The sequence below is a fragment of the Amia ocellicauda genome, chromosome 14 (assembly GCF_036373705.1).
Source record: "Amia ocellicauda isolate fAmiCal2 chromosome 14, fAmiCal2.hap1, whole genome shotgun sequence".
NCBI lineage: Eukaryota > Metazoa > Chordata > Actinopteri > Amiiformes > Amiidae > Amia > Amia ocellicauda.
In genome coordinates, this window is record NC_089863.1 from 11,643,577 (window position 1) to 11,670,736 (window position 27,160).

General features: G+C 41.3%; 1 protein-coding gene across 2 annotated transcripts; it reads left to right on the forward strand.

The window, feature by feature from the left end:
* Positions 1-5,107: 5,107 nt before the first annotated feature.
* LOC136768703 (uncharacterized) lies at positions 5,108-11,850 on the forward strand. Of its 2 annotated transcripts, XM_066723037.1 has the most exons (4): positions 5,157-5,210; positions 6,102-6,176; positions 6,400-6,516; positions 9,407-11,850. In XM_066723037.1, the coding sequence occupies exons 3-4, from the start codon at positions 6,458-6,460 to the stop codon at positions 11,070-11,072; spliced, it is 1,725 nt and encodes a 574-aa protein (XP_066579134.1). In that variant the 5' UTR covers positions 5,157-5,210; positions 6,102-6,176; positions 6,400-6,457; the 3' UTR covers positions 11,073-11,850. The 2 variants fall into 2 exon arrangements, with proteins under 2 accessions (XP_066579133.1, XP_066579134.1); XM_066723036.1 differs by lacking the exon at positions 6,102-6,176 and having other exon boundaries at positions 5,108-5,210.
* The last annotated feature ends 15,310 nt before the right edge of the window (positions 11,851-27,160 follow it).

The following is a 27,160-nucleotide window of genomic DNA, read 5'->3' on the forward strand; positions in this document are numbered from 1 at the left end:
AATTATTTGCATTAAAGACAGAGACAAGTCAATTGGGAAAATATGGCAGCGGCGGGTGCATATAAATGTAATGTAATGCTAGCTAGACAGTTGTAGAGATTGTTAAATCCTTTATATATTTATCAAGGAAATTATAATACATAGATTGTAATGTAACGTGGGGCATGGGAACAGGGGAACCCAGTTGCGGTGTGGTAGAGGTGGTCAGACAGGCGTGGGTCAGACACCGGCAGGACAGGGCAATCAAAGGCTGGGCAAAAGAGGTCATCCTGGTCACAGTCAAGGGTCAGGCAAACAGAGTCAGAGGAGGTCCGAGATCAAGGTCGAGGGACAAAGCAAGGGGTCAAGGCTTCAAAGGTTAAACCAAGGCTCACATAGCTACTGCTCAGAGTTGTAGTGTAATACTGACAAAACTTCATGAAGGCTGGGAGTTAGTGAGGGGTTTATAAGTGGAACAGAAAACCAACTATTTAATTACACCCACCCCTTATTTCTAATGTTTTCCAACAGTTTAATTTCTCCCCTTTTTTGATTGACAACAATTTATGCTGTACACCCCAGTTACACAAAAACATTGAATAGCATTAGTTTTTTTTTTTAATGGCATTTTTGTACAAACACATTTATAGACCGACATGTTGTCACTGCCTTACAAAACAATAGTATTTCCTTGGATATTATTTTAAGCAGATTGCATACTGATTAAAAACATTACCACACAAATATGAAATTTCGGGTTAAAGAAGTTACATATAATGTTTTGTTAAATACTTAATTTTAACAAAACAAAGATGGCACAATATACACTACCGTTCAAAAGTTTGGGGTCACTTAGAAATGTCCTTGTTTTCCATGAAAACATATATGACATGTGTGATGCTCGTACATCACATGGTCAGGAGCAATGGCCATGTTCCTGACCTATACACAGACTGACAGAACCTGGTGACTTTATGGACCATCAAAGAAACACTGACTTACCTGTTCAAAAGGATTCCACCACAGCATGCAGACAAGGGTGAAAGAAGGGAATGAACATACATTAACATGTGAGCTCACATAACATGCACAATCTTACAAACATTTAACATTCAGCTAACAAGGACAATAACAGTGGACTAAATATAAAAGATCTCTGTACATATAAACAGGTAAATACATACAAGACAGTTAATTAAACTGTCACCCTCCACTTCTTTGCCGAGCTCTGGAAGGGTGGCAATAATTAAACTTGTCCCACAGATTCCACCGGACTCCGAACTTTAGTGAAAAAGTAAAAGCCTTTATTCCACAGTGTGGGGAAATGGAGCAATTCTCCTCAGGTCCACACTGCACCAGCATTGACCTTAAAAGGTCAACTCTAGGTATAAAGCAAATAAACAAATCAAAAACAAAACACTCACTGGCTTTGTAAAAAGAAAACAGAAACTAGCTACTAACATGTAGCTTGGTCCAGCATTAAAAAGCTGACTTTGACCTTCTGATCTTTCATGTCACGCCCCGAACACACTCACACTCTCACTTTCACTCTCACTCTGCTCACTTCCTGCTTCCTTTATACCTTAAGCTCTACCCCCTAGTTACTCCTGGGCTTCCCTTAAATAACCAGGATGACATATTTCTGTAACCCCATTTCCACAGCAAACCCACACAACCACCTGACTCCTCATAATCCACACACATCCACCAACAATCCCCCGCCACAACACAATCCCAAGGTTAAATCAAAATATATATGAACAGGTAAGTATGTACAGAGATTTCTTATTGTTAGTCCACTGTTATTGTCCTTGTTAGCTGAATGTTAAATGTTTGTAAGATTGTGCATGTTATGTGAGCTCACATGCTAATGTATGTTCTTTCCCTTCTTTCACCCTTGTCTGCATGCTGTTGAACAGGTAAGTCAGTATTTCTTTGATGGTCCGTAAAGTCACCAGGTTCTGTCAGTCCATGTTGCTCCATTGCTCCTGACCATGTGATGTACCAGAATCACAGCATGAGTTTGAATAGGAAATATAGCAAAATGAATAGGAAATAGTCATTGACAAGGTTAGAAATAATGATTTTTATTTGAAATAATAATTGTGTCCTTCAAACTTTGCTTTCATCAAAGAATCCTCCATTTGCAGAAATTACAGCCTTGCAGACCTTTGGCATTCTAGTTGTCAATTTGTTGAGGTAATCTGAAGTGTTTTCACCCCATGCTTCCTGAAGCACCTTCCACAAGTTGGATTGGCTTGATGGGCACTTCTTACATATGATACGGTCAAGCTGGTCCCACAACAGCTCAATAGGGTTGAGATTCGGTGGCTGGCCACTCCATTATAGACAGAATACCAGCTGACTTCTTCTTCCCAAAGTAGTTATTGCATAGTTTGGAGCTGTGCTTTGGGTCATTGTCCTATTGTAGGAGTAAATTGGCTCCAATCAAAAGCTATCCACAGGGTATGGCATGGCGTTGCAAAATGGAGTGATAGCCTTCCTTCTTCAAGATCCCTTTTACCCTGTACAAATCTCCCACTTTACCACCACCAAAGCACCTCCAGACCATCACATTACCTCCACCATGCTTGACAGATGGCGTCAAGCACTCCTCCAGCATCTATTAATTTGGTCTGCATCAAACGAATGTTCTTCTTTGTGATACGAACATCTCAAACTTTGATTTGTCTGTCCATAACACTTTTTTCCAATCTTCCTCTGTCCAGTGTCTGTGTTTTTTTGCCATCTTAATTAAAGAGCTATTAAACTATTTTGAAAAGATCTATCTGATTACATCAGTTTTCATATTCTCTTATGTAAAAACTGAGATTATATTTTGCACTAACTATGTAAAGTGACAATACAGATGCAAAAATGGAGATCCACAGCATTATGCAGAAAATATAATGTTACTATAATGTGCATTAATGTAATTAATGTCAGTGCCACTTATATACAGTTTGGAACAACATGTTGCTTGAAAATAGTTTACTAAGGGTTTGAATGAATTGAGTCCTGCACATGTTAACAAGCTAGTTAGCCATCATAACCTCAAGCTAGCTAGCCTTGCTTGAGTCCTTAATTCTGTTACTACTTCAAATATATGAAATACTGCATACTGTATCAACATTGATGCTCTAGTTAATGAACGCTTCTTAGCAATAACTTATCTTTTACAGGGTTGCCTACTTAGTTTGGGTACCTGGCTGTAGTGAGATTTTGATGCCATGGGCTTAATCATGTGAACGAGCAGTTGTGCACTTAATCACGTGCACATATTTTGACTCAATTCAGGGTCCCTCATCTACTTCTCTTTCTTTTAGCTTCTAAAAATATCTCAGTAAACTCAACCGGAATAACAGAGTTGATAAGTCTTTCTTGAAAACATACATAGTATTAGTAGCTAGCTAACTAGTTGCATAGAAGAAACGATTGCCATTATTTAGCGTTGCTTTCTTCCTTCTCTCGTGCACTTAAGGTTAGCTTAATGTTAACTGAGTTACATTTATTCAAAACAAATATTATATAGTTAGTTTATAGCAAACACCCTGGGTTACTTAATTAATTAATGATTGTTAGCTGTCCTAGTCACATACCTTGGTTCATGCCAGGTCATTTCGACATTGGACTGTTGCTGGATTGCTTGATCCCGGCCAGCTGTGAACTTGTGCAGCTGTCCAGTCAGCACAGAGATGAGCATCAGCATTTAAGATGCAGCTCCATGGCAACACACGCTGTGAGGATAGACCTGGGGCGAATTTTACTGCTGCCAGCTTGTACTCATGTTAGAAACATAGCAGTGTGAAGTGTTTCTCCACACAACATTCTAGTCTTCTTAGTATTTGCTATTTATCTTTATACTTTGGAAAGGAATAATAGCTCCTGCTAAATTAAGTAGTAATTATAAAGACTTGTCATGGAAAATGTCCACATCCACATCCAAGACTTTTGTCTTTGTGAATCGAGTCATTCATTCATAATTACCAAACGGACCCCATGTGTGGCTCATGGGGGACCAAAAGGTACCATTCCAGCAGCCTGATTTTTATTGATTTTGTCCCATTCAATACACAGATGACAGTCAGATCAGGTGCACCGTTGCAAGTGGAGGGTGCAGCTTTTCACAACTATAGTTGATTAAGAACTCCCTTCACTCAACGATAACTGAGCAATGACTGAATGGACTAGGGACAATATCTATTGAGCATGGGCTCAACAACTGGATTTTAATGGAGTCTACATGCCTTTGCAGGAAAAGCCGAGGCAGGTCAACTTCCATTAGTGGTAAGAATATACCTTTGCTTTCTTGCTGTCTGGTGAATGTTTTGGGGGAGTTAGATTTGTACAAATTAAAATTATGTCTATATTTTGTCTATGCAGATATAGATAGAATTCAGTAACATTTTCACAGCCAAAGATGTCATTTATTTGTTTAATATCCATGGTCAATGGTTGTACTGCTACGCTTTTGGAATGTTGTTTTGTGCTTTCAAAGGAAACGCAAGTGTGAGGGGTGGTAGATTGTGGCCAGGGCCAGGTCCCTGCTCCTCAAACTGTCAGCACCCCAAAGTAAAGATTACATTGTCTAAATCAGGGGTTCCCAAAGTGCGGCCCTGGAGGATGTTTGGTGCGGCCCCCCAAAGCCAACCTTCAACCCCCCCTTTTCTGAACCTTTACTATATTTTTACACTTTCTGGAAATGTTCTGTTGCAAATTGCACATGTGATTTGGGGAAAACAACAACAATTAAAGTTCATAAATGTTCCCTAACAGAAATGTATAGGATATAAAGAGGTATGATTTGGGACATATTTTGTTTTCATCGGTGGTTCATTTTCTACGTCAGCTCTCCATCCCATGCAAAATCCGGAAATTGGCCATCCATCACCAGACCCCCTGGTCTAAATGGACCTTCGCTAAATGATGTTGGGAACCTCTGCCCTAAGCTGTCAGCTGAGCAAGTGTATTGTAGCCACAGTTTCTCTTTGCGTTTTCACTTTCATTTGAAGTCACTATTCAGTAAATGTCTCCATTTACGGGAAAGGCTGTTTGTTAACCGATCTTTATCACCTCAAGCAGAATAATGCATGTCTGTGCTATCACATCTCAGGTTGTGGGGGAGGAACGGGGATGGTATATAAAGCAGATCTCTTCACCAGAGCAGCACAGAGTGGTTCCAAAGAAACTCAGCATCCTGATCAACCTACCACAAACAACTTTTCATTCAGGTATCTATTTATTTTTTCTTCTGTAATTATGAAATCGCAAAATATTAAATACTCTAATAGTACAATTGTTGTAATAAAATAATAATTTTAAAAGTTATACATTTTCGCCAAATGCATATTTAAAATGAATGCAAACATTTAGTAGCAGTTGAATTAGCTAATTAATCTGTTTAATTCACTTTTAGCAAAAACAAAAATGAAACAGGACTTAGGGTTGGGACAGAAAAGATAAATGAAGACAGGAGCAAGACTTGAAAAAACAAGAACAAAAAAACGAACAGCTCTAGTTTTGTTGTATATTATTAACCCACATGTATTCTCCTTGTCTGTCTCAGTAACGGATTGGCATATATGTATGGATAGATGTATGGAAATATATGAGGGAAATCGAGTAAGCGCAGAAAACATCCCAGCAGGCACTTGACGTAATTTAGACAAGAATACAACCACTATTCAATGTGTTTTTGGCAATGATTAATTGACGTCGAAATGTACATTGCTTTCAGGTGGAACAGACATCGAGAAAATTTCAAACAAATTATTTCCCTAATCTACAAACTTTCTTTTATGTGTGTATTTTCAGTGACATGATCAGGAAATGAACTTACCCTTAGTTAAATCAAGGGGTGTGTGTGGGTGTGTGTGTGTGTGTGTGTGTGTGTGTGTGTATGTGTATGTGTATGTATGTGTATATATATACACACACACACACACACACACACAAACAGTATTACATTAAATTTATATATTTACAAATAATTTAAGCCCAAGACAATTGTGTATGAAAATGTATGTATGACAACAAATAAATAGCTAAGGCTACATTGCATTTCCCAAACCTATTATCTACACTAAACATTTTATACGACATGGGTCTGAATTATTTTACAGATCATAATGAATGTAATGCACAGGTGGAAGTTTGGACCCGGCATCGCCCACACCGCAGCCCAGCACCGCCCCACTGTAATTGCATTACAATTCCATTTCCAGTTCCTTGTATTTGAACCATAATGAATAATGAAATTCATTGTACTAATGTAATGGGTTGATGGTTAAAGATGTCTCAATAAACAGTTACTGAGAAGGCTATTGGCCTCTCGCAGACTGACAACTGAAATACAGTTTAGAAAATCAATAAATGCAAAATCTAGGGCTCTATATATGACGTGCGTATTCTGATCAACAGGTGCTGGTGTTTACAGATAGTGTGAATTGAGTAGAGAAGTCTACAGCTTGGTGTTGTTATGGCGAGTCATACCTCAATTAATACCTCCAAACAAAAGGGATCTAAGTGTGATACAAGGTAAGATTCCTGTTACAACCTGCATTTATACCTGCATATGTATTTGCTATGTATTTGCTTAAAATAATTTGTTAAAACATTGGTTGCATGAACTTAATTATAAACGCCACACAGTTACCCTTTTCAGCTTATACAAACATTTTACCATGAAACCATTTTCATAAACCACCTTAATAAAATGTTTCTTTACAATAGAACATTAAGATGTAATGATAATTATGAAATGTGTCTGACAAATGCTGAGCTATTTTTTGTTCAATGAATGAAGCTTTACATTCTAGGGCTTCATTTATGAGAAAAACTATTGTTTCATTCCTGCTACTGTGATGAGGACAATGAGCATGTTCCCTTTTAATTGACTTCCCCTACTTAACATGTAAATATTATTGTAGCAGATACAGATGGGTGAGAAATTTAAGGAAAAAACAACATAAAGTGTCTCAGTAAGGTGATGGGCCACCATGAGCCAACAGAACAGCTTCAATGCTCTTGGCACAGATTCTACGAGTCTCTGAACTCTACTGAAGGGATGAACACCATTCTTCCAAAAGATATTCCCTCATTTTGTGTTTTGATGATGGTGGTGGGAAGCGCTTTCAAACACGTGGGTCCAAAATCTCCCATAGGTATTCAATTGGGTTGAGATCTGGTGATTGTGAAGGCCATAGCATATGAGTCACATACTTTTCATACTCATCAAACCATTCAGTGAGCCTTTGTGCCCTGTGGATGGGGGCATTGTCATCCTGGAAGAGACCACTCCCATCAGGAGAGAAATGTGTCACAATAGGATAAAAGACTTTGTAATGATTTGCAGTGACCCTCCCCTCTAAGGGGACAAGTGGACCCAAACCACACCAGGAAAATGCCCCCAACAACATAACAGAGCCTCACTGTAGGGGTCAAGCAGTCAGGCCTGTACCATTCTCTTGGTGTCGCCACACATGCACTTGCCCACTTGTCGAGAATATGGTGAACGATGATTCATCTGACCATATTACTTTTTCCACATCTCTGTAGACCGTTGCCTATACCACTGAACTCTCCTCTTGCCATCTCCTCTTGCCATCTTGATCCAAAATCGAGGTCAACTGGGCCTGCTCAGCATGTTTATACATGACACAGAGCATGATAGGATGTCAGTTGCCTAACTGTATCATGCAGTACACCTCAGGCATCTGCATTCATTAAGTTCCTCCACTCATTTATTCAGGTCTTTCCTTTAATTTGCCACCCATCTATATATGTATATGTATATGTATATGTATATGTATATGTATATGTGTGTGTGTGTGTGTGTGTGTATAATATATATATATATACACTCACCTAAAGGATTATTAGGAACACCTGTTCAATTTCTCATTAATGCAATTATCTAACCAACCAATCACATGGCAGTTGCTTCAATGCATTTAGGGGTGTGGTCCTGGTCAAGACAATCTCCTGAACTCCAAACTGAATGTCTGAATGGGAAAGAAAGGTGATTTAAGCAATTTTGAGCGTGGCATGGTTGTTGGTGCCAGACGGGCCGGTCTGAGTATTTCACAATCTGCTCAGTTACTGGGATTTTCACGCACAACCATTTCTAGGGTTTACAAAGAATGGTGTGAAAAGGGAAAAACATCCAGTATGCGGCAGTCCTGTGGGCGAAAATGCCTTGTTGATGCCAGAGGTCAGAGGAGAATGGGCCGACTGATTCAAGCTGATAGAAGAGCAACTTTGACTGAAATAACCACTCGTTACAACCGAGGTATGCAGCAAAGCATTTGTGAAGCCACAACACGTACAACCTTGAGGCGGATGGGCTACAACAGCAGAAGACCCCACCGGGTACCACTCATCTCCACAACAAATAGGAAAAAGAGGCTACGATTTGCACAAGCTCACCAAAATTGGACAGTTGAAGACTGGAAAAATGTTGCCTGGTCTGATGAGTCTCGATTTCTGTTGAGACATTCAGATGGTAGAGTCAGAATTTGGCGTAAACAGAATGAGAACATGGATCCATCATGCCTTGTTACCACTGTGCAGGCTGGTGGTGGTGGTGTAATGGTGTGGGGGATGTTTTCTTGGCACACTTTAGGCCCCTTAGTGCCAATTGGGCATCGTTTAAATGCCACGGCCTACCTGAGCATTGTTTCTGACCATGTCCATCCCTTTATGACCACCATGTACCCATCCTCTGATGGCTACTTCCAGCAGGATAATGCACCAGGTCACAAAGGTCGAATCATTTCAAATTGGTTTCTTGAACATGACAATGAGTTCACTGTACTAAACTGGCCCCCACAGTCACCAGATCTCAACTCAATAGAGCATCTTTGGGATGTGGTGGAACGGGAGCTTCGTGCCCTGGATGTGCATCCCACAAATCTCCATCAACTGCAAGATGCTATCCTATCAATATGTGCCAACATTTCTAAAGAATGCTTTCAGCACCTTGTTGAATCAATGCCACGTAGAATTAAGGCAGTTCTGAAGGCGAAAGGGGGTCAAACACAGTATTAGTATGGTGTTCCTAATAATCCTTTAGGTGAGTGTATATATATATATATATATATATATATATATATATATATATATATATAAAGCATCCGTGCACTGCAGCGTCTTCATTCCCATGAGGTGCTGGCCCACATAAGGCAAGAATATATAACGAAAAATGCATTTCTCACTAACACTAATTACATTTGGATTTGTATCGTGGGAATATACATAAGGTATAACTTTTCTAGCCTGCAATTGTATGACTTCATCGCAATTTACACGGACTGCATAAAATCACTAAATCAACATGGCAGTGAGTCTTGGAGATTGTACTTATTATTTAAAGTAACTTTAAAATTAATTATTGTAAATAAATAAACAAACTGTGGTTATTTTACAGGAAGACCGAGAGTTCCACTGATCCTAAAAAATCAGGAATTACAAAAATAATTAAAGATAGTAGACGGATTCGAGAGGGGTGTCCTGAGGTTTACATTCTGAACACAGTCAATACGAATCTGAACCCGAATGGTCTGATCAGAAGGTGTAGCTTTGGAACAAAGAATCCAAGTATCAGAAACAGGACAATAATGATGCTGGGAGCAACTGGTTCAGGGAAATCGACCCTTATCAACGCAATGATTACATACATCTTGGGGGTAGAGTGGAATGATGAGTACAGGTTTGAAATTATAAATGAAGACATCAAAAAAATATCTCAGACATCAAGTCAAACCACTGCAATCACGGCTTATGAAATCTACCATGAGCAATGGTTTAAAGTCCCATACTCCATTACTATTATTGACACTCCAGGGTATGGAGACACTAGAGGAATAGAGCAAGATAGACTCATTTGTGAAAATATTTGTGAGTTGTTTAAGTCACCACAGGGTATTCACTACATCGATGCAGTCTGCTTTGTAGTACAGGCGCCACTTGTTCGACTCACTCCAACTCAGCGATATATTTTTGACTCCATCCTGTCCATCTTTGGGAAAGACATAGAAAAGAACATACTGACTCTCGTTACATTTGCAGATGGAAAGCCACCGGCTGTCCTGAAAGCCATTAGTGAGTCAGGGGTTCCCCATACAAAAGATAAGAAAGATAATCCAGTTCACTTCAAGTTCAATAACTCAGCTCTGTATGCAACATCTTCTTCTGATCCCCAAGCTTCTGATGACAGTGATAGTGATGACTTTGACCAGATGTACTGGAACATGGGACAGAAAGGCATGTGCAGGTTTTTTCAGTCACTTGACAAGTTGGAAACCAAGAACTTGAAATTAACTCAGCAAGTCCTGGATGAGCGCAAGCAACTGCAGATTTGCGTAGAAGGACTGGAGCCCCAGATCACGGCTGCCCTAAACAAACAAGAGGAGCTCAGACAGACTCAAAAAGTGCTGGAAGAACACAAAGGAAAGATGGAAGAAAACAAGGACTTTGAGTATGAGGTTAATGTTGTTGTCAAGGAAAAAAAAGACACAGAAAAATATGCAAACAATTGTAAAATCTGTGAAATGACTTGTCACTACCCATGTGAGAGTGCCCCTGAATGGATTCTATACTGGTGTGATTCCATTACAAAATTCAATTGCACAGTCTGTCCAAAGAAATGCAGCTGGAGAAATCACTATAAACACAAATATAAATATGAAAATTGTACCAGAAAAGAGAAGAGGACATATTATGAGACAAAAGCAAAATATGAGATTGCATGCTCTGAGACAGGGACAGCCAAAAATGTGTTAACAAAGCTACAGGATGAGTTGGCTGAAACTGAAACTGTGTTACGTAATCTTATTGATGAGTCACACAGATGTGCTGCCAGACTGGAAGAGATTGCCTTAAAGCCCAATCCAATGTCTGTTATTGAGTACATTGACCTCTTAATTGACCGAGAGAAACAGGAACATAAGGAAGGATTCCTGGAAAGAGTTCAAAAACTTGAGAAGAGCAAGAGAGAAGCAGAGATGACAAAGAAAATTGCCAAAAAGGAAGAAATTGCACCAGAAGAAAAAGAAAAAGGAAAAGGACTGTTGTCCAAGTTTTTCAGTAAGTAGTTAGGTTTACTTGATATCTACAGTTAGTAAAGTATAATATCAAGCAAAGCAATCGTGATTTTCCACTAACAATGGCTAACAAGGAACCAGAAGATTAAATGTACAACAAAGTTGACCTTCTTAAATTGACCCCAAATTACATCCCCTGTTATAATTCTAATGATCAACAACTTTCTGATGACAGTGATGATGAAGACTCTTAAACTCACCCCAGGCAAAGTCCCCAGCCACTGTTTTTGAACTCATTTGATGTGTCCTCATTGAACTACACTAAGGAGGAAAATATTTAACATGTATTTGTTGCTTTACATAAAGACCATTTTACTTTCAAATACATTCAATATTACATTTAATATGTATATACTTAATACAGTATGCTAAAACTGCTTATAGCTATATTTTACTGTCTTGCAATTTGTCTTGCAAGATATGAATCCTATACATTTACAATTACTCAGTATTTTGTTTATCAATTTTAGATCTCTTTTTTCATGCATTTTTTAAACATTTTATTTTTTATTAACAGTAGTCAGTCTGAGTGTTGCTTGTCAGCAATATTAATATTTGAAACGTTGTATTAACTGTAATAAACTCTGTAATCTGTACTAAAATTACTGTGAGGGGTCTATAGGTCACAGGAATTCTTATCCATACATTATCCAGTTTGTGGGTAGAATGCATTATATAATGATAACTATATCGTTTATTATGGTAAATGAATGCAATAGACGTACTAATTTATTTTATTACTCATATTAAATGAAAATGTTGATTGCTACTGTTGTGTCCTGTGGATTATGTGCCTGCACTACATTCAAACTATTAAGTATAGTCTGCAATGTGGGTTCTGTACATGAAAGTCTCTCATCATTTCTACATATTGAGACTAATTAAATTAGTATTTTGTGAAAGACTTTATTTAGTATTGAACAAATGAGAAATGTACCACTTATGCTAGGGTCACATTACACAATTTCTACTATCCAACCCGATTTTGAAAACAGTGGGCAGTTCACACTTAACAACCGTCTTTCACCGAATTGATGTATTTGATGTACACAACACGATCACTTCATTACAGGTGGACACTAGGACACCCAAGCCCCCCACCCCTCCTCCTGGAACGCACTTCGCCAGCAGTGAAGGTTTCACTATTTGTAACATGCTCATATACCGCATTACACATATACAAGATGCACCAATTTGTATGTGTGTGTGTGTAGTTTCTGTAACATGTCATTAACTGCATGTGTTGATTTACATCCATGCAACACCATACCCACACCATCTCGGGGATGTGGGTGAAGACATGGCGGGGGGGCGAGGTGCAAAAGTCTGTATTATCTGCTGTGAGAGCTGGAGGTGAGCAACACTGACAGGCTATATCCACACCACAGTATGATCATCGCATTGCAGGTGTCTGCTATGTTTAGAGTTTCACATGTTCTGTGAATGCTGAGCAGGGCCGGCCCTGACCAATTTGGTGCCCTAGGCAAGATTTTAACCGATTATTGTGTTCATACACTCACACAGAAACTGCATAGCTTCATGTCTTTGACATTTTCTTTATTTTAGAAACAAAAAAACACACAAAATAAAAACAATATTAAAGAAACAAGTGACATAAAACAAATTATAAATAAAATATAAATAAGAGTATTGCAGGAAAAAACTATATTACAGAAACCTTAGTGCAATATGCATAATGTAGCCTTATTCTACAGGCTCACTCGCCTTGCCTTTCCTGCAGCAAACAAGTGTAATAAAACGAGTTATAAAGAAGTGGATGGTTCGTGCAGCACACTTGAAAGAAAAAGTATATTTCTCAAAATGATGTTATAGGTATCCACAACGGTGTCTTCAGCAATTGTAATATTAAGTTTGATGAATATGTATGTGTGGTTCTACAAAGAAATAACAATAACAAGTCAGTCGTATAATAACCAATAACCATGCAAAGAATAATAATACAAATATACACAGTTCTGACAGCAGAGCTAATATACTCAAATGACTTAAAAATAAAAACCTTCACATATTCGGGACATTTGTATTAAACAGGCCTCTAAATGAATGTATTAATCATAGCCTACTTGGCCTTGGCCTAACTAATAATTAGAATTATGATTCATGCAGCGGCTGTGTCTGGCCGAGTTAGAGGAAGAGGGGGAGCATTGCGCAGCAGGAGGAGCATGACGGGGAAGCGCAGCAGTACCTGCGCCTCAATCCCAACATGCAAGGCGATGGAAGAGATGCGCTGCGCAGGTGGAAACAACACGAGAGAGCATGCTACGCGCCTGCGCAGACCGGCTCGCACGCTGGTAGTGTCCCCGGCGGCGGCGCGTCTTCAGCGCAGCTGGAAATTACAGAAGAAACCGGACTGACTGAAACCTCCGCTGTGGACGCGGTGCTTTCTCTCCACGATGCTCTGTAACAGACTGTACTTCTGGCTCCATGTTAAGACTAGCAGGCTGTCTTGTGTTTCGTTTGATTGGACTTCATTTTCATTTAACTGTTGGGAAACTATTGGACATAAGAACGGCCATGTTCTGTGGTGGCGCTTTGATTTTTGAGGTAAGATAACCTGCGTGTTTTATTTGATGTGTTTAGATCGTACAGCCTCCCTCGTGTAATAACCCGAGATTCAAGATGCAAGAGTATAACTTTAATCACCGTGTCTTTATTAGAACTTGCACATTAGTGTTTTCTACCCAAGCAGGACTTCTCTTCCCACTTACACTGGAGAGGGGTAAGTATAAAGCGCTACTGACCTCTAGTGGCTGATCTTGAACTGCATTCTATACATAAGCATTCACATTACTACAGTAGACAAGTCCAGTGTTGATCTGAGAGGCTACATTGATCAAACGTGATCAACTCACTGTCGGCCTGCTGGTCCTGCGTCGCTTACGAGCATTAAGACACATCTCTCCAGACTCTGACCTCATGTCCCTCCTTTCTCCCCCTCCACTGTGTTTGAGGAGGCTGTCCCACAGCACCTGTTCCAAGAGCCGTACTTAAGTGTCAATCATCGTACCTGTCACACCACTCAGCCACTTTTTCTCCCCGAAGCTGTGTCTGAATAAAGGGATCTTTAAGACTTGTGGTCCGCCTCTCGCCTGCTCTTTCTTGGCCCTCGGCTCCCAGGGGTCCTGCCCTGACTGAGGCCTCAACGCTGCGGAGAGACTGGCTGTGTGGAACTATAGCAGAGAGAAGAAAAGAGTAGAGAGAGGAGGGAAAGGTAAATGAAGTAGAGGAAGAGGGAGAGGAGAGAGAGGAGGAGGGAGGGAAAGAGAGAAGGAGCGAGGCAGAAGGAGGCACTGTTTGGTCGGTGAGATGGTACAGTACTGCACAGGAGACTGACTAATGTATCACATTGCAGAGAGACTGACTGTATTGAACTATAAAGCACAGAAAGGATGACTGTACTGTACCGCAGATGGGGAGAGAGAGAGGGGCTGACCTGTGTTGTAGGATAGACTGCGCTGCACTGCACTGCACACAACACTGACTAATGGAGCACATTGCTGGGAGACTGACTGTATTGAACTGTAGCAGAGAAAGAGACTTGGCTGCACCTGTATCAGAGAGAGAGAGAGATACTGTGGCACAGACTGTGCCGTAGTGTAGCGTATGGCAGATTGACAGAGAGAGAGGGAGGCAGTGATACAATACAGGAAGAGGCCGCACGACCACATTGCTGCGGTGAAGTGAGCCGGGGGGGCAGTCTCCGTGGGAGTGGAGGAGAGCGTCTCAGTGGGGTCCACGTTTTCGCCGGAAGGCCTGTGCACTCAGGTGCGGGGGCTGGGGCCGCCGAGTCGCTATTAATAAACACTAGAGCGGCAGCGTTTACACAGCACTGCGAAACAAACTAACACAATTGAATACGAGAGAGAGAGGGGGAGAGTTGGAGAGTGGGGGAGGGGAGAGAGAGAGACGGGAGGAGAGGGGCGAGAGAGATAGGGAGAGAGAGGGCGGTGATACTGGTCTGTACAGGAACACTTTGCACACATCACCTCTGCAGAGAGAAATGATTGAAGAGAAGGGACAAGGAGTGAGGGAGAGGAGATGTAGGAGGGGAGCGATGAAATAGAGAGAAATAGAGAAAGCAGAAAAGAGGTAGAGTGTGTTTGTGTGTGTGTGAGAGAGAGTGGGGTTTAGAAAGGGAGAGAGAAATAGATTTAGAGAAGACAGAGAGCATGAGGGCTCCAGTGACAGGAATCACTCCTTCCCGTTTCATTTTCACCGCCGTGCGCAGGGTCCCCTGTGTTACATCAGAGGTCTGTGTGAGAGGAGATCGCACTCCACATGTGTTTAATTACATCTGACTCCACACCAGGTGTGAGAACTGCCCCCCCAGGCCTGATCCTAAGACAGAAAACAACACAGAATGGAACAGAAAACAAGGACAGAAAAATGAATCTGGATGCATGTCAAGGAAAACAGTGAGTGAGTGAGTCTGTCTGTCTCTTTCTTTCTTTTTTTCTTTCTTTCATCTCTGTCTCTCTATTATCTCTATGCACTGTTGATGTCAAGGGGCTCCATGTGTATCCAAAGAAATGGTTATGATACAGTGATTGTGCTCTACACATAATGCCTGCCATATACAGCACATACACACACACACACACACTCTCTCTCTCTCTGTCACACACACACACACACACACACACACATTTCTCCTAACCCTGTCTGGCCAGGTGGGATAAAGGCGTGTGCTTTATAATATATGTTGATCTGACTGTATGTGCCTCTGACCCTCCGAGACGTCAGAGCTGACTGATGGTGCAGCAGTTACCCCCGCAGCCAGGAGGGAGCCGTGTGGCAGAGCGTCACAAAGTTGTCCCTGGGAGTGTTCAGTGTGTGTTTCAGTGTTCAGTGTGTGTCTCAGTGTTCAGTGTCGTGTGTTTCAATGTTCAGTGTCGTGTGTTTCAATGTTCAGTGTCGTGTGTCTCAGTGTTCAGTGTCGTGTGTCTCAGTGTTCAGTGTCGTGTGTTTCAGTGTTCAGTGTCGTGTGTTTCAATGTTCAGTGTCGTGTGTCTCAGTGTTCAGTGTGTGTTTCAGTGTTCAGTGTCGTGTGTTTCAGTGTTCAGTGTTGTGTGTTTCAGTGTTCAGTGTCGTGTGTCTCAGTGTTCAGTGTCGTGTGTCTCAGTGTTCAGTGTGTGTCTCAGTGTCGTGTGTCTGTGTTCAGTGTCGTGTGTCTCAGTGTTCAGTGTCGTGTGTCTCAGTGTTCAGTGTCGTGTGTTTCAGTGTTGTGTGTTTCAGTGTTCAGTGTTGTGTGTTTCAGTGTTCAGTGTTGTGTGTCTCAGTGTTCAGTGTCGTGTGTCTCAGTGTTCAGTGTCGTGTGTTTCAGTGTTGTGTGTTTCAGTGTTCAGTGTCGTGTGTTTCAGTGTTCAGTGTTGTGTGTCTCAGTGTTCGGTGTCGTGTGTCTCAGTGTTCGGTGTCGTGTGTCTCAGTGTTCAGTGTGTCTCAGTGCTCAGTGTCCAGGGCTCCTGGCTCCTCTGGCTGATGGCTTCTGTTGTGCCAGCGCTGCCAGTGTGTGAGGAGCCTCTTGGGCAGCAGCGCAGTTGCGGGGGGGCTGTTGTGCAGAACTGCACCTGTGTTTCTCACGCTTGGCAGAGCACTGCCACACAGGACTGTCATACCCCCCCCACCTCCCAGGACCCCTGGAGTGATGCGCAGAGGTGTGTGGGGTTTGGCAGAGGAGTAAGATTATTATATGTACCCCCCCTTGCCCTCAAATAACCCCCATCTGGAGGCCTCTCTCTCTCTCTCTCTCTCTCAGCGCTGTGGGAGACAAGCACAGAACAGCTGCTCTGCTGTTGTTGTTGTTTTAATAATCGTTGATTCAGACATATTAGATATTTCTGGTGAGGCCAATCGATCGATCCCAGGTCTGGCACAGAGAGCCAGTGTACCTCTCTGACATCCATCCACAGGGCTCTGAAACCCACAGCAGGGGGGCACATCAGCCCATCCAGGACACGGTGCTGAATAGTGTACATAATCAATCACTCATAGGTACTGTGTGGACTGAGAGTGAACATGGAACTGAACCAATGAAATATGAACAGAAATTTAAATGCATTGCCACGTTCCTCTTGAATCAACATTTTATTTGAACTGAGCCTACAGTCGCCCACATTCACACACAGGACAAACCTGTTTCATCACAGACAGACTTGAAGACAGTATCTGTATAAATTCAGACCACAAATTGCACACTTTGAAGGCTTAATCATTTGATGATTTTAGGGACAAAACTAATATAATAAAATACAAATACACTAATATCCCTGGTCCCAGGTTTTGTGCTTTTGTAAGGCTGCAGAGACGCACAAACTAGACAGGTCTTGCTGCAGGCTTAGCGCGCCCTCTGCTGGTCATCTAAAATCATAACCAGTAGTTGTTGCAGGTGAGATATTTGTTTTCCCCACAATAAGAGTTTTAATTAAATCTCAGTCGGGAGAATTCTCAAAAATGTATTTCAGGAAATCAGAATAAAATGTATTACACATAAGCAAAAAAAATAATTATAACATGTACAAGCTAAACTTTAACACAAAATATATAGCAAAAATAAAAACAATCAGTAAAAGCTTTACTGTATAAAATTGTACAAACCAGAAAGAGGCTTTACAACAGAAACACAAAAGAGATGAATACAATTTGTTAGTGTAGCTCACTTAAACCTTTGAGAGATATATATTTACAATATTATCTCATTACTGTGTATCAAGAACAACTTGTTTCCCTCTGGTTTCTCTTTATTGCTGATTCAGACAGCAAGGCAGTCAAAGAGGGAAGACGGTTTTTGGTATTTTTTCTCCTTCAAGGGAACCTGATCAGAGAATCAACCATCGACCATCAGTTTTAGACATTGATGTTTAACTGCCTGGGAGAGTCAACATCAGTGTACAAGATTCTGCAATGAAAGTGGTTTTACTATTGTAATGAATGTACTGTTAATGACTATAACAAAACTATACTGAATTAATTAATATAATACAAAGAAAAAAGTGTTAAACTAGAGTAAAGGTTTTATATTAAATGTATTTCACTGAACAGGTAAACTGTTAATACATTTCTGTAGTTTATTCATAGCTGGGGTGATAATCAGTGGGGCTGCACTTGTACCGTCCTCATTGTCACCAGTACTAAAGTATGCATAGAGTTTGTCGTTACTGGTGTTGGTAGGGCAAGTGCAGGTGTGAGACCTGGCCTCCTCATCGTAAAAGGAGACCTGCCCCCCCGCAAAATCCAAATACACTCCCACCATCCGGGGCTCCAGACTCAGGGAGAGGTCACTAGAGGGGGAGTTTACTGTGAGGCCATTTTTATTCTTCTTGACACTACAGAAAACACTGATCCCATTAGAGATTTTTTTGGCGACTCCTAAAGTCCATTCAGTCTTTCTCCCCACATCCACCTCCCAGTAATATTTCCCTTTGGTAAAGCTGTCTTCACTCAGAATCAGATCTTATTGGATAGTTAGAGATGTCCTCTGTTTTGTCTCCCAGTCTCACTTGTTTCTTATTTTTAGATACACACAGCCAAGGGTGCGCTGTCTGAGGATTCAGAGTCAAATTAACTGAGGAGGAGACAGGAAATTAGCTTGACGAATAAAGTCATATCAGTGGTAAAGAACACAGGAAAGATCGGTGAAAATGTATACGTTAGAATTAATAATTCCTGGCAGAATATAAACCAAAATCCCATAAATGTAACTGCATGTAATTTGTATTTTGCTCCATTCCAGTTTAACAAAGCAGTGAAACCAGTATTGTTGTGTTGTCTGATTGGGTAATGTAGCCCTGAGCCAGGTATGAAGCTAACTAGTGACTGGCAGTAGACTTGTTGATAAATATTGGGGGTTGAACCCAAATTGTGTTTAATACGGACACATTTTAGTTGCAGAAGCCATTAAATCACTCGGTGAATATTAACAGAAATTGCTGGTTAATAACCGTCTTTCCAATTGCTGTCCATAAAATGGAAAAATCACATACCTACCGTTTTGTGTTAGGAACACCTTCACTGAAAATAAATAAATAAATTCACTCAATTATGCAGTTGAGACAGCAGTAACAGTGTCATATAAACACCACTGACCAGATTCATTCACCCATTTATAATATAATCTGACTCACACACAACAATACAGCAATACAGTGTTAAACACGGTTTATAAATATTGATAAAAAAAAAAATTAACCCATGCATTACAGCTAATTAGAAAATACAATGTCTTTATATTCTCTTTGAATATTATATTTCACTGAATGATATTTCGTTCATCCAACTGCACTAACAGTTTTCAGTTTTAAATGTCCATGTGTCTGTAATCACCATCAGTGGACAGTAAAGGGCAAATAATCTGCAGGATAGTTATTGTGTCATTTTTGACTCCATCAGTTTAATGAAAATAATATGTGGGGTTTCAGGAACACCTTCAACTATAACAAATCAATTCAAGTCGTGGGTCCCGACCAGGTCTGTGGTGCCCGGGGGAGATCGGCGGCCGACAACGCCATGCTGCTCAGGGATGTCGTGGCCTACTCGAACGAGAGAGGGCTTCCCCTGGTCCTAATCAGCTTGGACCAGGAGAAAGCCTTCGACAGAGTGGGCCACGAATACCTGCAGCTTGTTATGGAGAGGATGGGTCTCGCTCTTGGCCTGAGGAAGTGGGTCAAGATCATCTACAGCGGCCTAAGCAGCAGGGTCCTTGTGAACCGCCACCTGACCGAACCATTTCCGGTCAGGTCGGGGGTCCGGCAGGGTTGTCCCCTGTCGGCCCTGCTGTACGTCCTCTGCTTGGAGCCGTTCATGCAGGCGATCCGCCGGGACGTCCGGGTGACAGGTTTCCATCTCCCGGGTTCCGGCGGAGAGCAACTGAAGGCCCTGGCCTATATGGACGACGTGGCCGTGGTCTGCACGGACGCTCCGTCCGTGGCCAGGGTCGAGGAACTGCTGGACGGCTTCTGCAGGGCGACGGGGGCCGCTGTGAACAAGGCCAAGAGCGAGGTCTACCTCTCCAGGGCATGGCCTGTCGGCCGGGGCCCGCCGACCGTGTTCCCTGTGAAGCCGTTTATCAAGGTTCTGGGGATCACGATCGACGGGACCAACACGGGCACCCGGAGCTGGGAGGAGGCCATAGCAAAGGTCCAAAGGAAGATCCACGGCTGGAGCACAAGGACCTTGACGATGGCTGGTAAGGTGCTGGTCGTAAAGGCCATCCTCTTCCCGATACTCCTCTACGTAGGAATGATCTTCCCCCCAGACAAGGTTATCGCAAAACTAGTGACCCGAATTATATTTCGGTTTGTCTGGGGGAGCAAAATGGAGAGGCTGAAAAGAGTGCAGATGGTGAAGGGCACCCTGGATGGAGGCAGGGGGGTCCCGGACGTTGTGCGGCTGATAAAGGCGCAGGGGCTGGCCTATGTGGTCAAGAACATCCAGGCTGCTGGCAAGAAAGTGAGTTTCATGAACCGCTTTTATTTTGCCAGCAGCCTGAGACCATTCGGCCTCTGCGCCATGGATAACACCAGGCCGCACTCGTGGGATCCCCCGCCGTTCTACAGGGCGCTCCGAGCCTTTGCGCTCGAAGTAGGCCTCCATAAAGTCGTGCTGGCCTCCTGGGATTACAAGACCATCTGTAGTCAGATGAGATCTGCCCAGGAGACCAGCCGGATAGAAGATTTCCCTCCCGAAACCTGCCGGTTTATCTGGGCTAACGCTACGCACGTTTGCCTCACGAACACGCAGAAAGATGTCTCCTGGATGGCTGTGAGTCGGTGTCTCCCCACCCGAGTGTTCATGCACAGAAGGGGCATAGCTCCTTATGACACCTGCCCCTATAAGGGTTGCCTGGGGAAGGAGACGGAGGCTCACATCTTTAGTGAGTGCCCCTCCGCCCACAGGGTCTGGCTCCTGTTTTCTCCGTTCCTCCACAGGTTTGCCGTTCCTGCGCGGGCGACCGCCCAGCAGATCTTGTATGGTCCAGCCAAGGGAATCTCTTCATCTACCTTGAGGTGCTGGTGGCGTGTCGTCTGCGCAGTGAAGCAGGCACTGTGGGAGGGACGGAACATCTGTTTGTTCAATAAGCAGGAGCTGGACCCGATCGTCATCGCGTGGAGGGGCATGGTGTTTGTGAAAGACTACGTCAATCTGGAGGTCCATCAGAGGGGCAAGGAGGAAGCCTATAAGAACTGGCGCATACAAGATCTGGGGGAGCTCAGGATCCCATGATGGGACCCACCTCCGGGGACGGTTAGTTCCCCCTGCTGGAGCCCGAGTCCAAGATCTTTTAAAGATTTTACGGATGACTGTTTTAAAAAGATTTTAAAAAAACGAATCTTAATTGTTTTTAAAGATTTAGTTGTTTTTAAATCACATTGTTTAGGGCTTTTTTGGTATAGTTTTGTTATATTTTGTTGTCAAATACATTGACCGTTTTGGGTTTAATTTAAAATGCATTAGACTTTTTTTGTTTGTTTTTTATTTTTTCCTTTTTAATTGTTTCTTTATTTTGTCTAATGCATTTTCAGTTATTTTCAATGTATTTGACTCTTTTGTTGGTGTGCAGTTTTTGCTTTTATCACGTTTTGTTTATTTGATTTGAGCACGTTTATTTTAAAGTTAATTGTTTTAGTTTTGTTAAAAATCACAAAGATTTTAAAAATTTTAAGTGATTTTAAGAATTGATATTTTAAATGATTTTAATCATAAGTATTAAATATTGAATTGTTTTTATTTATGTAAAATGTGAAATACTTCAACCAAATAAACAGTATAACAAATCAATTTGCAGCAAATGATCTAATCAAATGTGAAATAGATACTGTTTATTAGTTTTAATATTTTTACATTTCAATAAGATAAAAACATTCAAAATTGTAATACTTATGATTAAATTTGTTTAAATCAATTCCTAAAATCACTTACGTTTTTTTAAAATCTTATAGTGATTAACTTAAACAAAATACATGAACTCAAATACACATGTGCAATAAATCAAATAAACGTGTGATTACTGCCAAATAAAACCATTAAACAAATAAACAATATAGTCAAATACATTTAAATTAACTGAAAATGTGAAATAGATACGTGTGGTACAGCACATCATTCAGTACAGTATACTTTACCTGGGACCCGTACGGGTTCGGGTCCATATTTTAAACGGTCAGCCGGGTCGGGTCCCATTCTTGTATTTCGGGTCCCGGGTCTGTTTAACATTGTGTGTGATACCCGAGTGACGCAGTGACTTTACCAATTGACGATTGGCTCTTTTATTGAGAAGGCGGGACTTATTCCGCCATATCGGTGTTTGACAGATGACGTAAACCGCAGTGCATTATGGGCGTCGGCGCGATTTTTGAGATGTCGCGGTTGGAGTTTGTTCGCTTCGTATTTATGTTGTAAGTCGCCCTGGATAAGGGCGTCTGCCAAGAAATAATAATAATTAAAAAAGAAATAATTATAAATCTATGGCAGACACGTCTCCGCATTAGTAATGCTAACGTCAGCGGCCGTGGCACTGAACGAGCAGTCGTTATTATAGTTCAAAAGGGCGAACAGTGGAAGATATCGTAGCGAGATACAAAAAAACTGCACAGCGGCAAAGTCGCGTTTGTCCTCCGCCACCGTGACAGCAAGTGGGCTTTTGAACTGAAATAATGAGTGGATTATACAGGCGCTTTCAATCAGCAAGAGGAGCACCATGGATGTCATTTTACCAGCTTTCCTGGCGAGGAGGACGGACTGTGTGCGTCACAGTCAGGTACAGGAGAGAAGCTACTAGCGTTACATTAGGTAAGACACAAAGTTTTATTATCACAACTTGTAAATGAACTTACTAGCAATTAGCTGTGGGATCTGTGTCGATCGGGTTCAATCGGGTCTGTGTGTCCCGACCAGGTCCGGGTCCAGATTTCAAGTAATAGACGGGTCGGGTCCGGGTAGCACATTTCGGGCACATATTTTTGGACCCGTGAAGACCTCTACAGTATAGCACATCATCAAGTACACCATGCCATGCTCAGGTTTGTCCAGTAGAGGGCAGCAGATCCAGTCTGGTCACACTATCGGACTACACTACAGACTACAGAATACACTGTATACAGAGGACTTACTCAGTTCAATGAAAAAGTGATCTGCAGGTGAGAGAAAACAGTTTACAAAGAAGTAATCTCACTGTTTTTTAAACAGTATTAACAATTTATTGAAAACAGCTTTTAAAACATTTTCCCTCACATTAAACTTCCATTTCAGAAACAATATTAACTAAAATAAAAACCAAAAGGTTTTAAAAGGTGTGTCAGAAGACAGGCTGTACACATAGCCTTCTGAGCAGAGAGAGAAGCTGTGCATGACAAACAAGGGAGAAAACACAAACAATTCCAGTGAAACAGTGAAGCCAGCAGCGATAGCAAGAACATCCACACACTGAAAGCCACTTTACTCCCCCCTGTTCTCTTAAATGCTGAATCTGACCCGGCCTTGACTAGTGTGGGCAGCAGCTCGAGTCCTCAGCATCCACAGTCCAGCACAATAGTCAGATTTCTTTAGTTTCATTCACTCAGCCACTGAGCTCAGTCACTGAAAGAGCTGCTCTGATGGCATGAGGGTCAGAAGCTGCTGTGGCTCTTGGGGGCCAGAGTGAGGAGTTTGCTGTGTCCACACATACCTGAATAGTGGAAACAGGGTCTGTTCCCTAACACAGGAATCTTTCGTCATTCCAACAGAATCCCAGTAGCTGACAAGTGTGTTAATCTAAGAACTGGGCAAGAGCCCCTAAGAAGCAGAGTGCCGGGCCGCTATACACTCCACTATAGCATCACTGACAGCACCTCTCCAGGGCAGTGACTCGCTAATGAGAGAGAGTTTCATTAACAGGAAGTGTGATCTGGACAACAATCAACTTGTGCTGCTCTGAAACAGTCAGAGGTAGCTGTAAGAGAGAGCAGGGACCTCGTTAGGCTAGGCTATCTCGTCTGGAAAAGTTAAACAGATGACCAAGGATAGGAGTCACGATCAGATGACTGGAGACAAGAGACAGAGGAATTCCAGAAGGGGTGAATTTATTCAGGTTCAGCCAGTAGATAATCCAAACAATAATAATAATGTATTGATAGCAGCCCAGGAGTGTTTAAATACTAGTATTTATATCCTTATTAATGAAAGGTTGATTTATCTGTGTTTATCCATAGTGTTTCTGCACTGACACATGGTATGTTGAAGGAAAGAGAAATATACAGCGTCTGCTGACTGGGTTAATACAGAGGAACATCTAACTATGATGAGTCACAAGGAAAGCGTCTCACTGAGATGATGTGTACAAACCGAACAGTAACAAATTCCGAACACAAGGTGGCAGCATTTAGCCACAAAATAAAGACTTTCTGACAGTAGCATTTCAGGGAATTGCAATGGCATGTACACATGTTTATATGTAAAGGTTTAATGGTTTATTTGTAATTAGCAATAAATGGATGACCCCAAAACATTACACCACCTCTCCATAACGCAAATGCAGGGGATAATAAAACTATGAATATAACTTTAGTGTATTGTAAGTTAATTCAAAGCAAATTAATCTAAACCTCTAATTTTTAAATATAAAAAAGGGATTGATAACCTTAAGAAAACAAGAAAAATGTAGCACACAACAGCAGAGTACCTGATCATGATTACTCAAGACACCTATTCAGACTGTACCTGTAACTGTAACTGTTTCCCCAGCAGGGCTCAGCTCTCCTGTTAAATTGCACTATATCTAATTTTCATTGTACATCCTAATTTACATTGCTAGTACTCTTGTTTATATTGTTTACCCCTATATCCCTTTCCCCTGAGCTATTAATTATGACTTCACGTCTCGTCTGCAATTATTAGCTCACAAATCTAGCATGTAGGACTTGTTTTAACTGTATAATTTTTATTATGTACTTATGTAATTTTGAACTTGTAATTTTTAATATGCTTTGATCTGTAATTCTAGACTGTATTGCACTTTTATAATGCTCTTATATTTTGTAAGGGCATCTGCTAAGAAATAAATAATAATAATCAACTGACATTATGCAGGCAAACTAGATGCGGTTTCTGGTGCTTGTCAATCAAAGTGATCTATTTCGGTGGAGCTCTGTAATTGAAACAGGTAAACTTTTAATTTGTTCACCTGCTAGAAATATTAATCTTCATTGGAAATAAGCTGTTTCAGCTGCTGATGTAGGAGTTCCTAAGTGATTGCAAGTCAAGTTGAGGTCCTTATACAGGTGTGCCCAGTCTTTCTTCTGTTATAGTGGAGCGCAAATATGTTTTGATTAGTTTAAGTGCACTCTCCCCTGTTGCTGTCATAACCGGTATGGCATATGAACACATTACAAGTGACATAACCCTCCAAAAAAAATACAGAGTTAAGCATTCTAAATATAAATATCAGCCCAAATGGTCTAGCTCATTATTTTTCAAGTCTGGGGAGGTTAAAAATGGGTCTCCAAAACAAAATGTAGAATATAATTTTTCGCTCTGGTTTTCTATCATAATATAATAATACATATTTTCTGCAGTACACCTGATAACCACATGAGGCAATATACCGCAGAGCACTCTGTAAGCATGGCTATTAGTGAGAGCCCAACTGAAACAGTCCATCGCTGGACCAAAAACACAAGAAATTAAATTGGGTGACACTGAACTAGGCCTATCACTTAGTTATTATATTATAGAAAGAATGGAGCGTAAGTTCCATAGATTCAAAGACGTGATTACTTTGTTTAACCTCCGACCATGATCAACAGCTGAACTGTTTCTGGAATGGCATGTTGTGTTGGAGGAAACGCCGGGAGGGGCGGCGAATAGTGCTGTCGCACAGGGTGTACAATTGGCCAGGGTCAGGGCTGCATTTAGCTGCATCCAATTTTTACCATCAGGAAAAGAGAAAAAACTAGTGTGCATCCGTATCCCACTTTGCACACCTAGCCTGTCATTGTCGTTCAACAGAGGAGAGTCAACAAGTTCGATTCGATCACATGCGCTACAAATGCCATTGACCAGTGGAAAACAGAAGGAAGATGTGGATTGATGGAAAAGCTTATCTATCATCTGCTTGTCTAACCATGAAGAATGAAGTTTACAACAAAGCAAATAATTAGACAGAAAATATATGGCAAGCTATCGCAGAGGAGCCAGTACTGATATGGCTAGAATTCTCCTAGAAAGCGGGGAAGCACTGATAAACAACACAAATAAACAGTTAAATTCTGCTTTTGTTTCTTCATGGTGAGGTGTCATTTGTTAGTGATTCATTTTTTTTTAAATCATTGTACAAATTATGAAAAAGCTCATTTTGTCTTCAGCAGCCCCGTTGCAAACTCAAAACGATTGGTGACAGAGCCTCAGTAGCACTGCGCCACGGCTGTGGATAGCACTTGATACTAGTTTTAAGAAAGCTTTTAAGGATCTCTGTTAGTTCTTAAATCCTTTTGTTGTTTTTTTAATTGCTTTTTATCTTGCTTATTTCATTTTGTCTGTATGTTTAAATTGTGCTGTTGTATTTCTCATTGTGGTGTGAATGTTTGAGTTGCTACTGCATATTGCCTGTTTTATCTTTATGCTGTGTCTGTTTTGACTCTTGCTTGACTCGTAGCGCTCTGTGTATGATAAGAGCGTGTTATAAATAAAATGTATTATTATTATTATTGTTGTAGTTGAGGAGGTAAAGAAACAGTGGCGTAGATTGTGAAGCACACACTGGTGTAAGAAACAGGAAAGGCTGTGTGCTTGGCGCTGTTTAAATGTATCCAATGCAATGTTCTTGACGGACAACTTTTCAGGTGGCGGACTACAAATGGTGTCGGATGCAGTGAACAATGGCTAATGGCTAATCATATTTTGTTCACACAGCAGACACGCAAAATCCCAGGTACTATCCCATCAAATCTACATTGCCATTATACCACCCTGATTAGCCATGATTGGCTAAAAATGCATACCATAATAAAATATCTGCCAATTAATTGACAGCAATATTGCAAATCTGAATGTCAATTTGCACATTGCGTACAGTCTGAATTCCATAAGAG

Coding starts and splice junctions, on each gene's coding strand:
- LOC136768703 (XM_066723036.1), top strand. CDS start 6,458: ATGGCGAGTCATACCTCAATTAATACCTCCAAACAAAAGGGATCTAAG. Junction 6,517..9,406: donor GGATCTAAGTGTGATACAAG/GTAAGATTCCTG, acceptor GTTATTTTACAG/GAAGACCGAGAGTTCCACTG.